General features: G+C 28.4%; 1 protein-coding gene across 1 annotated transcript; it reads right to left on the minus strand.

Moving 5' to 3' along the window:
* Positions 1 to 2773: 2773 nt before the first annotated feature.
* On the minus strand, positions 2774 to 3455 carry LOC142227472 (uncharacterized). The gene has a single exon (XM_075298032.1). The coding sequence runs from the start codon at positions 3155 to 3157 to the stop codon at positions 2861 to 2863; it is 297 nt and encodes a 98-aa protein (XP_075154147.1). The 5' UTR covers positions 3158 to 3455; the 3' UTR covers positions 2774 to 2860.
* Positions 3456 to 14201: the final 10746 nt, after the last annotated feature.

The raw sequence follows: 14201 nt of genomic DNA on the forward strand, positions 1-14201 counted from the left end.
TAATAGTATCAATTAATTTTTTAATTGGATCAATTAATTTTTTAATTGACTTCCAATTAATTTTTTAATTGATACTATCATTACTGTGATTGAAGACTTTTCAATTAAAAAATTAATTGGATCAATTAATTACGTGATTGAATCAGAAAAAATGTTTGTGTGTGTTGTTGAAATGTCAATGTTCTGTGGCCGAAATGTTTGTTTGAATACTTTCTTTATGACATGTTCCCGATAAAATTGGGAGCGGTCGATACCATTACCATAGAACGTTTAAATTTTCAACAGTCCTCTTTGCCAATCGAACCAAAAATAATCTACCAAAATTTGGAGAGAATTCTACCAAAAAACTACCAAACAAAAAATTTTCTATAGAAAATTTTGTCAAAATTTTATTTCTATAGAAAATTTTGCCAAAATTTTATTTATATAGAAAATTTAGCCAGGAGCCAGTAACTGGCCCCTTTCGTGGCTCTACAAATTGCTCAATTCTCGTCGGAAAAAAACTAAATCCGGTAACTAGTCCTCGTGTTTGGACAGAGAGAATAAAAAGAGGATGAAACTGTGAAGCGAAACTACGTCAGTAGGTGGCAGTCATGAGGAAAATGTCTCTAATATCATGAAGTTTTTTCGGCGCTTCTCTCACATATCATACACCCTTCGGTGTCACCCAGTTCAATTCTCTGCCTACTTTACGAAATGTAAAGAAAATAGGATTTAAACCCTACTTGTAGTAACAAATGTTCTTTTTATACCCTCCACCATAGGATGGGGGATATATTAACTTTGTCATTTCATTTGAAACACATCGAAATATTGATCTAAGACCCCATAAAGTATATATATTCTGGGTCGTGGTGAAATTCTTAGTCGATCTGAGCATGTCCGTCCGTCCGTCTGTTGAAATCACGCTAACTTCCGAACGAAACAAGCTATCGACTTGAAACTTGGCACAAGTAGTTGTTATTGATGTAGGTCGGATGGTATTGCAAATGGGCCATATCGGTCCACTTTTACGTATAGCCCCCATATAAACAGACCCCCAAATTTGGCTTGCGAGGCCTCTAAGAGAAGAAAATTTCATCCGATCCGGCTGAAATTTGGTACATGGTGTTAGTATATGGTCTCTAACAACCATGCAAACATTGGTCCACATCGGTCCATAGTTATATATAGCCCCCAAATAAACCGATCCCCCGATTTGGCTTGCGGAGCCTCTAAGAGAAGCAACTTTCATCCGATCTGGCTGATATTTGGTACATGGTGTTAGTATATGGTCTCTAACAACCATGCAAAAATTGGTCCACATCGGTCCATAATTATATATAGCCCCCATATAAACCGATCCCCCGATTTGGCTTGCAGAGCCTCTAAGAGAAACAAATTTCATCCGATCCAGCTGAAATTTGGTACATAATGTTAGTATATGGTCTATATTGACCATGCAAAAATTGGTCCATATCGGTCCATAATTATATATAGCCCCCATATAAACCGATCACCAGATTTGACCTCCGGAGCCTCTTGGAAGACCAAAATTCATCTGATTCAGTTGAAATTTGGTACGTGATGTTAATATATGGCCTCAAACATCCATGCAAAAATTGGTCGATATCGGTCCATAATTATATATAGGCCCCATATAAACCGATCCCCAGATTTGACCTCCGGAGCACCTTGGAAGAGCAAAATTCTTCCCATTCGGTTGAAATTTGGTACGTGATGTTAGTAAATGGTATTCAACAACCATGCAGCAATTGGTTCCTATCAGTCCATAATTATATATAGCTCCCATATAAACCGATCGCTAGATTTGATCTGGTTTAAATTTGGTACGTGGTGGTAGTATATGATATTTAACAATCATGCCAAAAGTGGTCCAATCAGTCCATAATCATTTCCGAGTGAGTTGAAATTTGTGGATGACAGTCTTTCGTAGAAGTTTCTACGCAATCCATGGTGGAGGGTACAGGCCGTATATACTTGTTTATAAATGTTTTCATTCCATTAAAGATTTTGGCAGACAATTTGAAATTATAACTGCCGATGCCTTTATAAACAATTTATCAAAACAACACTTCGGCCGCAACGTCGGTAATACCAAAGCTGCAGGCATTGTACGACATCTATAGGTTGACATTTGTTGTTTTTGTAGAAGAGAAATTTTCGTCCTATTGTGTTTTCATTCTCTGTGGTACGAACGCAATGCAGCATTGCCAGTATCACGGTAACGAGCAGTGGCACGAGAATTTATATGCAGGAGGCTCTAACGATGGCAACTTGTGGTTTTCCACATAAATATAAAGCAATCACACTATCACCCTGGAATCCCACTTTATTTCCGAATGCAATAGATCAAAATGATTTCATAAGCTTTTTTAATTAATTAATTTTTTAATATAAACTATCATTTCTGTGATAGAAGACATTTCAATTAAAAATTATTTGGATCAATTAGTTTCTTGATTAAAGAAAAAAAATTTTGTGTGTGTGTTTGGTATGTGTTCCCCCCAGCACCCATTCGCTATTGACGGTTCAGTAGTAACATATGAAACTGTTTACAAACCTAAGAATACATTTTTTTAACAACAAGTGGAGAACTTTAAACAGAAAGAAGCTGATATAAAATATAGAGCGATTGTGGAAAGAAAATCCTCCTTAAATGTGGGAGTATTCTAGAAGTGATCATATAACTCAACATTTTCGATTTAACCCACCATTCTCTATTCAATTACGCACAAAAAAAAACTCACAAAAGCATAAATGCAAATCATGGTTTTACATATTTCAATATCCATAACTTTTATTTTACATTTTCTTCAAGTCTTCTACACAAAACAATACCTCACTTCATGTGAATAGCTTAATCGAAATTGAAACGGCGTTTACCATCAAAACGATAACCATAGGCAGCTGCATTTTTTGTATCCACCAATGCAGGATTGCGATGTTTAAAGAAGCTACCATGAGCATGGGGAGGTCTCGAAGCTCCATTGGGTATTCCATCAACTTCTCGGGGGTAAAAAGCTTCAAACATTCCCTCAGGTGGTAATACTGAAGCGATTTTCTTATCACTTGGATCATAGGCACTTATTTCACATAGCAGCATTAACATCAAACCAATGATGAATAAAATAAATTGAACACAATTCTTGGACATTTAAAGTGACAAATTTGGAAAATTTAATTTAATATACAAATTAGCTCTTATTTGTAGACTTTGAATAAACTTGTTGTTGGCTCCACGGCGTCTATGAGAATGTAAACTAAGTATGTTGTATATGCTGATTATAGTTTCAAACACACACACACGCCAGACTAAACGGAATGAGATTTAGTTGTTTTTTTTTCTCATTTCATTTCATTTTTTTGTGTACATTTACTGTTGCTTTTTTGGGCTCGGCTCTATTCCCGCCAATGTTATTTAATGCTGTTTGTATTGTTGTTGTTGTTGATGTTGGTATGCTTATTCATTGAAAGACATTTATTTCATTTGTTAATTACTTTTGCCATTGCTTTATGGTGGATATTGTCTTTGCTGTTGTTTATTATGTGCAATTACAAAACAAAAGACTTAAGACACAAACTTGTTTTTTATTCGTATGAGATGTTTAAAACAGAGTTGTATTCACTGTTGTTGAATAGAGGTAATGGTGGTTGACCGTTATATTTGGCCAGTCACGATTATCAAATCAAATGCACAATAGTCCGGTGTTATTTTTGGAACTTTCAATTGTTTCAAAATAGATGCATAATAAAGAAATTTTTTTAACCAGCGTTTGACAAAATTTTCTATAGAAATAAAATTTTCACAAAAAAATGCTAAAGAACTACAATTTTGACAAAAGTTTCTATACATATAAAAAAATGAGAAAATTTTCTATAGAAATAAAGTGATGACAAAATATTCTATAGAAATAAAATTTTGACAAAATTTTCTATAGAAATAAAATTTTGACAAAATTTTCGATAGAAATAAAATTTTTACAAAATTTTCTATAGAAATAAAATTTTGACAAAATTTTCTACAGAAATAAAATTTTGACAAAATTTTCTATAGAAACAAAAATTTGACAAAATCTGCTACAGAAATAAAATTTTTACAAAATTTTCTATAGAAATAAAATTTTAACAAAATTTTCTATAGGAATAAAATTTTGCCAAAAATTTCTATAGAAATAAAATTTTGCCAAAAATTTTCTAAAGAAATAAAATTGTGAGAAAATCTTCTTAAAAATTTTATTTCCAATTTTGACAAAATTTTGTATAAAAATAAAATTGTGACAAAATCTTCTATAGAAATAAAATTTTGACAAAATTTTCTATAGAAATAAAAATTTGACAAAATCTTCTACAGAAATAAAATTTTCTATAGAAATAAATTTTTAATAAAATTTTCTTTAGAAATTAAATTTTGACAAAATGTTGTATAGAAATAAAATGTTGACAAAATTTTCTATAGAAATAAAAATTTGACAAAATCTGCTACAGAAATAAAATTTGGACAAAATTTTCTATAGAAATTAAATTTGGACAAAATTTTCTATAGAAATAAAATTTTGCCAAAAATTTCTTTAGAAATAAAAGAAATAAAATTTTGTAAAGAAATAAAATATACACAAAATTTTCTATAGTAATAAAATTTTTGTTTTGTTAAATATTTATTTCTATAGAAAATTTTGTCAAAATTTTATTTCTATAGAAATTATTGTCAAAATTTAATTTCTAAAGAAAATTTTGTCAAAATTTTATTTCTATACAACATTTACTCAAAATTTTTTGTATAGAAAACTTTGTCAACATTTATTTCTATACAACATTTTGTCAAAATTTAATTTCTAAAGAAAATTTTGGCAAAATTTTATTTCTATAGAAAATTTTGTTAACAATTTATTTCTATAGACAATTTTATCAAAATTTTATTTCTGTAGAAGATTTTGTCAAATTTTTATTTGTATAGAAAATTTTGTCAAAATTTTATTTTTATAGAAGATTTTCTCACAATTTTATTTCTATACAAAATTTTGTCAAATTTTTATTTCTATATACAAAATTTTGTCAAAATTTTATTACTATAGAAAATTTTGTGAATATTTTATTTCTATAGAAAATTTTGTGAAAATTTTATTTCTATAGAAAAAATTTTCAAAATTTTATTTCTATAGAAATTTTTGGCAAAATTTAATTTCTAAAGAAAATTTTGTCAAAATTTTATTTCTATACAACATTTACTCAAAATTTTTTGTATAGAAAACTTTGTCAACATTTATTTCTATACAACATTTTGTCAAAATTTAATTTCTAAAGAAAATTTTGTCAAAATTTGATTACTATAGAAAATTTTGTGAATATTTTATTTCTATAGAAAATTTTATGGAAATTTTATTTGTATAGAAAATTTTGTGAAAATTTTATTTCTTAGAAAAATTTGTCAAAATTTTATTTCCATAGAATTTTTTGACAAAATTTTATTTCTATAGAAAATTTTGTGGAAATTTTATTTTTATAGAAAATTTTGTGAAATTTTTATTTCTATAGAAAATTTTGTCAAAATTTTATTTCTATAGAAATTTATGTCAAAATTTAATTTCTAAAGAAAATTTTGTCAAAATTTTATTTGTATTGAAACATTAGTCAAAATTTTATTTCTATGCAACATTTTGTCAAAATTTAATTTCTAAAGAAAATTTTGGCAAAATTTTATTTCTATAAAAAATGTTGTTAACAGTTTATTTCTATAGAAAATTTTATTTATGTAGAAGATTTCGTCAAATTTTTATTTCTATAGAAAATTTTGTCAACATTTTATTTTTATAGACGATTACAAAATTTATATACAAAATTTTGTCAAAATTTTATTACTATAGAAAATTTTGTGAATATTTTATTTCTATAGAAAATTATGTGAAAATTTTATTTCTATACAAAAAATTTTCAAAATTTTATTTCTATAGAAATTATTGTCAAAATTTAATTTCTAAAGAAAATTTTGTCAAAATTTTATTTCTATACAACATTTACTCAAAATTTTTTGTATAGAAAACTATGTCAACATTTATTTCTATACAACATTTTGTCAAAATTTAATTTCTAAAGAAAATTTTGTCAAAATTTGATTACTATAGAAAATTTTTTGAATTCGTCAAATTTTTATTTCTATAGAAAATTTTGTCAACATTTTATTTTTATAGTCGATTACAAAATTTATATACAAAATTTTGTCAAAATTTTATTACTATAGAAAATTTTGTGAATATTTTATTTCTATAGAAAATTATGTGAAAATTTTATTTCTATAGAAAAAATTTTCAAAATTTTATTTCTATAGAAATTTTTGGCAAAATTTAATTTCTAAAGAAAATTTTGTCAAAATTTTATTTCTATACAACATTTACTCAAAATTTTTTGTATAGAAAACTTTGTCAACATTTATTTCTATACAACATTTTGTCAAAATTTAATTTCTAAAGAAAATTTTGTCAAAATTTGATTACTATAGAAAATTTTGTGAATATTTTATTTCTATAGAAAATTTTATGGAAATTTTATTTTTATAGAAAATTTTGTGAAAATTTTATTTCTTAGAAAAATTTGTCAAAATTTTATTTCCATAGAATTTTTTGACAAAATTTTATTTCTATAGAAAATTTTGTGGAAATTTTATTTTTATAGAAAATTTTGTGAAATTTTTATTTCTATAGAAAATTTTGTCAAAATTTTATTTCTATAGAAATTTATGTCAAAATTTAATTTCTAAAGAAAATTTTGTCAAAATTTTATTTGTATTGAAACTTTAGTCAAAATTTTATTTCAATGCAACATTTTGTCAAAATTTAATTTCTAAAGAAAATTTTGGCAAAATTTTATTTCTATAAAAAATGGTGTTAACAGTTTATTTCTATAGAAAATTTTATTTCTGTAGAAGATTTCGTCAAATTTTTATTTCTATAGAAAATTTTGTCAACATTTTATTTTTATAGACGATTACAAAATTTATATACAAAATTTTGTCAAAATTTTATTACTATAGAAAATTTTGTGAATATTTTATTTCTATAGAAAATTATGTGAAAATTTTATTTCTATACAAAAAATTTTCAAAATTTTATTTCTATAAAAATTATTGTCAAAATTTAATATCTAAAGAAAATTTTGTCAAAATTTTATTTCTATACAACATTTACTCAAAATTTTTTGTATAGAAAACTTTGTCAACATTTATTTCTATACAACATTTTGTCAAAATTTAATTTCTAAAGAAAATTTTGTCAAAATTTGATTACTATAGAAAATTTTGTGAATATTTTATTTCTATAGAAAATTTTGTGGAAATTTTATTTTTATAGAAAATTTTGTGAAAATTTTATTTCTTAGAAAAATTTGTCAAAATTTTATTTCCATAGAATTTTTTGACAAAATTTTATTTCTATAGAAAATTTTGTGGAAATTTTATTTTTATAGAAAATTTTGTGAAATTTTTATTTCTATAGAAAATTTTGTCAAAATTTTATTTCTATAGAAATTTATGTCAAAATTTAATTTCTAAAGAAAATTTTGTCAAAATTTTATTTGTATTGAAACTTCAGTCAAAATTTTATTTCTATCCAACATTTTGTCAAAATTTAATTTCTAAAGAAAATTTTGGCAAAATTTTATTCCTATAAAAAATGTTGTTAACAGTTTATTTCTATAGAAAATTTTATTTCTGTAGAAGATTTCGTCAAATTTTTATTTCTATAGAAAATTTTGTCAACATTTTATTTTTATAGACGATTTTCTCACAATTTTATTTCTATACAAAATTTTGTCGAAATTTTATTCCTATACAAAATTTTATTTCTTTTATTTTTAAAGAAATTTTTGGCAAAATTTTATTTCTATAGAAAAATTGGTCCAAATTTAACTTCTATAGAAAATTTTGTCCAAATTTTATTTTCTATAGAAATAAAATTTTGACAAAATTTTCTATAGAAATAAAATTTTGACAAAATTTTCTATAGAAATAAAATTTTGCCAAAAATTTCTATAGAAATAAATTTTGACAAATTTTCTTATAGAAATAAAATTTTCACAAAATTTTCTATAGAAATAAAATATTCACAACATTTTCTACAGTAGTAAAATGTTGACAACATTTTGTATAGAAATAATATTTAAAAAAATGAAATTTTTTTCTTTGGTAGTTTTTGGTAAAATTTCTCCAAATTTTGGTAGGTTATTTATGGCTCAAGTGGCAACCGTGATCACAATGGAATGAAATGTCTAAGTGATACCGAAAAAATGGTTTTTGTGTTCGATCACAAAATTAATTGATTCAATTAATTTTTAATTAAATGTCTTCAATCACAGAAATGATAGTATCAATTAAAAAATTAATTGAAAATCAATTAAAAAATTATTTGATACTATTAATTTTTATGATAGATTTTTGTTTCAATTAAAAAAAAATTCTTGAATCAAATTAATTTTTAATTGAATATTTTTTAAAATTCAATTTTGGTAGGTTATTTATGGCTCAAGTGGCAACCGTGATCACAATGGAATGAAATGTCTAAGCGACCCCGAAAAAATGGTTTTTATGGGAAATTATGTTTCCAATAGAAGCATTTTATACCTCATTCACATTGCACTTCCAAAGTCCACTTTAACTCTATTTCAACTGTCACTTGCCCTCTAAAAAATGCACTTCAAAACCAGTATATTTCGAGCCTTTAATTGGCAACACTTCACAGTCACATAGGAGTGGCAACGAAAAAATAAATTTAAAACTGGCAATACTATCATGAAAGCACTGATTAATGGTTGGTACTAGGTTTGCATTACCATTTTGTACCGCTATTTTCCTTTAATAATTTATATTAAAGAAAATAGACTTTTTATTTCAAAGAAAACATTCTCTTTTAAAAGAAAGTAAACTTCTGTTTTTGATTTTAGCAGCCAAACTGGAAGCTAGTACCCAACTTATGACACATATTTGTCATTGCAAAACTGAAGCACTAGAGGTCTTTGCCAACAAAATATAATGAATTTTGCTTCGACGTGTTTCTCACATGTTTTTGCCGAAAAATTAGTTTGATCTTAAATTTTATATTAAGGAAAGAAAACTTATAGCCCAATCACATTACGCTCGAATTTTACTAAAAGTGGATTTGAAATCCCTTTTTTATAAGGCAAATTACAGTTGAAATATAATTAAATGTTGGTTTTGAAAATGTAATGTGTATGAGGTTTTATTGAATTGATAACTTGCATCTCTCCTTCCAAAGTATGTAACCTTTTCCAAAGAAAATCCGCAATGTTGGTCTCTACTACCCTGCCAGCATTTCAAAGTTCCATTTCATCCTCATCGCTACCACAGACTCGTAAGTGACACTGCAACAATCGCCAACTGTGATAGTATTTTGCCATCACTTTTCGCATGAAAGTATTTTGCCATCACTATTGTTACAAGAGCCATTTTATATTTTGTGAAACGCCAAGCACAACTAGATTTTTATAATTTATTTAAATAAAAATGATAATGAAGTGCTGAAAACATAGTTATTTCGCATAAAATTGTGAAAGGTATATTGGTGAACAATTTTTTACTTTCCAAATGGAATAAAGTGATAGCTTTTCAAATATTTTTCCAGACACGCTGCCTCCATTGGGAATAAAAGCACTGGCTGATAGACGCTACAACATGTAACTTGTAACTCAACATCAATCTTTTATTAATGCATAAAAATATGTTAAATGTGATGTGATAGTCGTATAAATATTATATTTATGAGAATTTATAAATGTTTAATAAAATTAATAAACATCTAAACAATCGTATTTTACTTGACCGCAATGATTCTTTTACAACTATCTTAAAATGCACTTTGTCTGATTGTTTGAAGGGACACTTATTGGCGTCCTTCTAAATGTATCCAGAAGGGCACCTAATAATTGCACTCATGCGATACTTTTTTGTAGTAACTTGGCGTGGTACAACTTCTCAATAGTGGCGGCGCTTTTCCGAGGAGTTTTGGATATCGTATACGACTGTTTTCGACGTAGTGTTTATTCTCAGAAGCGCCCCCAAATTCAAAAAATCTTGGCAGGGTAATGAAATACGGACCCAGATCGGCCTTATAATAGGATTATAAAAACGACATCTTCATATAAATATCTTTGGTGATAGGTCAAAGATTTTCATTTTAAAGATGGTGCAAATTCATTTTTCCAGTAGGGATAATTTTCATTGTATAGTTGTCGTTTTTTTTTTATAGCGGGAAGTTCATTTTATTCCAACAGAGAAAAATGAGTGAAATGCCGTTTCAGAGTTGCACTCTGTACTGTTGTCGAAAAAACTGCACAATATAAATTAGTCCAAAAGAGCCAGTTAAGTTAAGTAGTCAATTCAGAGATGCATTCTAATCTTGGGTCGAAGAAATGTTGCACATAATATGAAAGAAAAAAATTTTAAACCGCAAAATACGTATGAAATGTATGAATGTTTTTGTGCGCAAAATACGATAGAATTGAAAACTCACAGTCGCCAAAATTTTGGTGGTGTCCCCTAACGAGAGGTCCATTCCAATGTATGATAATATGTTAGTTTTGAGCTTTGTTAAACGCTATTACCAAAATACAATAAAATCCCAATAAACACAAGCATTGGAAAAATGCTTATATTCAATACGCTTTCAAACATTTGTTCAAAGAATTAGCTTAGAATTCAATTAGAGAAATTGTTGAGAAAATCGCGTTCTCAACAAAAAACAGACATTACCCTCAACAGTAGAATTCAACACGTTAATAACAATTTCTCAACATAGTAGCAACAACTTTTCAAACTAGATTTAATTTTAATGCTTCAAACCCATTGGAAAATTTGTTGAAGGCAAGCAATATGCAAGGCCATTTGAACTAATGTTGAAGATGAGATTCACTATCAAATTGATATAGCGTCATCTACGAAAAATGCTCATCGTTGTGTTTGTTGGGATAACTTAGATGGAATCGAATATCACAACCAAATACAACACTAAAGAGGTGCTCATATCGGAGACACACTCCACAACATTTATATTGAAATAAGCGCCGAAAACTATGCTATACAACGCAATAATATTTTTACGCTCAACCAGTGTTGATGCCATATTAAATACATATAGGTGTGCACGTGAGAAATACCCAGCGGCGTAAATCGAGAGCACTTTCGATTTAAATCTTTCACGGAGCCCTTATTTTAGAGGCAATACTCATACGATTAGGTCTTATAAAATAATCCCTTTTGTAAGACCTCTTCCTTCTTTACAAAAAAAGTTGGTACTCATTCATCATTCATTGCAAGAACCAGGCCTTAAAAAAGGTCTTTATTTACTAAGATCGCTATCCCTTTTCTCATAGCATACTTGTTGAGGCCTTTTGAAATGGCTTATCTGGGACATGTGTTTAAAGACACATTTTAAAGAACTCCTAAGAGGCCTTGTTTGGTATTGTGAATTACAATTTGTTCTTGCAACGAGGCAAATGAAACGATTTTTAAAAGGCAACTCATATTCTCATAGCAAGCTCTTATAATTTACGAGACCTTTGAAAAGCCCTTATGCTGTAAGCCAATTTATAAGTTTTTCGACAACGAGTCACAAACAATATAACGGCTTAAAAAAAATGACTTGTTTTTTCTCATATGCGGACTTCTTTAATCTAAGAGACCTTTGATAAGCCCTTATGCCGTAAGTTTATAAGTAACCGAAAGTTGAGAATAAAAATAATTTTGCACAATTTAAAGCAACACGTGTTTTTTCATTCGGGTTTGTGATTTCGTTGGAGCAAGTCGCGGTGTTTGTTTTTTTAAGTAGCTGAAGTGTCAAATATGCGGCAAATATATATTTTTTGACGAATATTATACTATATTGAATTACATTATAATACTAATTTTATAATAATTTTACTTATTTATTTAGCGACAACTTCTACCACGAAAGCCAATGTTCTGTTCAATATGTGGAAATCAGACGTCCAATACGAAATCAATTCCTTTGAAGAAGGTGATTTATTTTTTATAAAGAGATATTTCCAAACGTGCACATTCTTTTAAAAATTTTGGTCACTTTGCCAGTAACTCAGGGATGGAAAATACAATTTTTTAGAAAGTACAAAAATGGGATTTTTTGAGCGGAAAGGTACATTTTACTAAATTTCAACAAAAATTTCACTGGAAAATTATTGTCAAGAGACCGATTTTTAAAGAAAATAAAATTTTGACAAAATTTTCTATATAAATAGAATTTTGCAAAAATGTTCTATAGAAAAAAAAATTTGCAAAAGTTTTTCTATAGAAATAAAATTTTGCAAAAATTTCCTATAGAAATAAAATTTTTACAAAATTTTCAATTGAAATAAAATTTTTACAAAATTTTCAATTGAAATAAAATTTTGACAAAATTTTCTATACAAATAAAATTTTGCAAAAATTCTATATAGAAATAAAATTGACATTTTCTACCGAAATAAAAAATCGATTGACTATGTCTTTTACAAAATCGAGATTTTCTTCCCACATGAACATGTCTGTTTTGCCATATTTGTAAAAGACTATTACCCCTACAGGGCGCGTCCCCAGGTGGCGGATAGGGGAACGCCTCCCAGATATGGGTGGTAAGAGGGAAATCAAATACCTCTCGCGGACCAACAGGTAGCAGTGTCTGTTCCCACATTGGGCGGCTGCAAACAGCGTCTGTTCTCGACTGGGGCGGCTGAGATACAGAAGGAAAACTATAAACCCTTCAGAAGGCAACGGGAAACCACTGAAGTATACTTCCCTTGAAAATCATACAATATGAACAACACAAATCTAAACACACGGCCCTCAGTCTCCGGCCAAACGAGGGTGCTAAGAATCCCCGGAGGTAAAAGTAAGCAACAACTAAACATTGGGACCTGGAATGTCAGAAGTTTATATGAAATCGGAAAACTAAACAACACAATTAGCGAAATGAATCGACTCAAAATTGATATACTAGGTGTCAGTGAAACCTGATGGACAGAATGCGGCGTTTTTAAATCCCAAAATATATCAGTATATCACTCTGGAAATATGGAAGGAATACACAGAAGAGGTGTAGGAATTATTGTTCAAAATCACATTGCAGCATGTGTGATTGGATCTTATCCAATGTCAGAAAGGTCAATGATGATAAAAATTTCAGCAAAGCCCCTGAACATAAACATCATACAAATATATGCTCCTTCATGTGATCGAAACAGCGACGAGGTTGAGCATTTCTACGAAGAAATATCCCAATTACTAAAAATGATGAAATCACATGAAATAACAATAATTCAAGGCGACTTCAATGCCAAAGTAGGCAATGACGAAGTATATGGCGTAACAGGAAGATATGGACTCGGCGAAAGAAATGAAAGAGGAGACCGACTGATTCAATTCTGCCAAGAATTTAAAATGACCCTAACCAACACACTTTTCTAATTACATCCCAGACGACTCTACACATGGAGATCACCTCTAGACAACAGAAGGAATATCGTTCGTAATCAGATTGATTACATACTCATCAACAATAGATTTAAAAACTGTGTAACGAAATGCTCTACATACCCGGGAGCTGATGTACCATCCGACCACAATTTATTGATGCTCAATATGCGAATCAAAATAGCACGAATCCAGAAAGGAAATAAGAAATCTCACAGGATAAATACTGATGCACTCAATAACCCATCAACCAGAAACGAGGTGAAGGAGCAAATCAAAAACAAACTCCAATGCATCGATATAAATGATGTAGATAATATATGGAGCAACGTCAAAGATACTATGGCTAATGTAACAAGAAGTTATCTTAGAAGTCATAAGAACTCAAGAAGAATGGATGACAGAAGAAATTATGGAGCTTCGTGCGGAACGAAGCAGGTATAAAAACGTTGACTTTGAACGTTACTGGGAAATAAACAAAGAAATACGCATAGCAATACGAGCTGCAAAAAATGATCTCCTCAATCAAAAATGCCGAGAAATTGAATATTTGCAGTCCATACACGATGACTACAATTTACACAAAAAACTAAAAGAAGCTTCCGGAGTGTATAGAAGGATATCACCTGCAGTGCTTATAGATGAGAACAATCAACCGATTTTTGAAACATCACAAATAAAGAACCAATGGAAGAAATATATTGAAAAACTGTTTACCGATGAGCATCGCTCC

The sequence above is a fragment of the Haematobia irritans genome, chromosome 2 (assembly GCF_050003625.1).
Source record: "Haematobia irritans isolate KBUSLIRL chromosome 2, ASM5000362v1, whole genome shotgun sequence".
In the NCBI taxonomy this organism is placed as follows: domain Eukaryota; kingdom Metazoa; phylum Arthropoda; class Insecta; order Diptera; family Muscidae; genus Haematobia; species Haematobia irritans.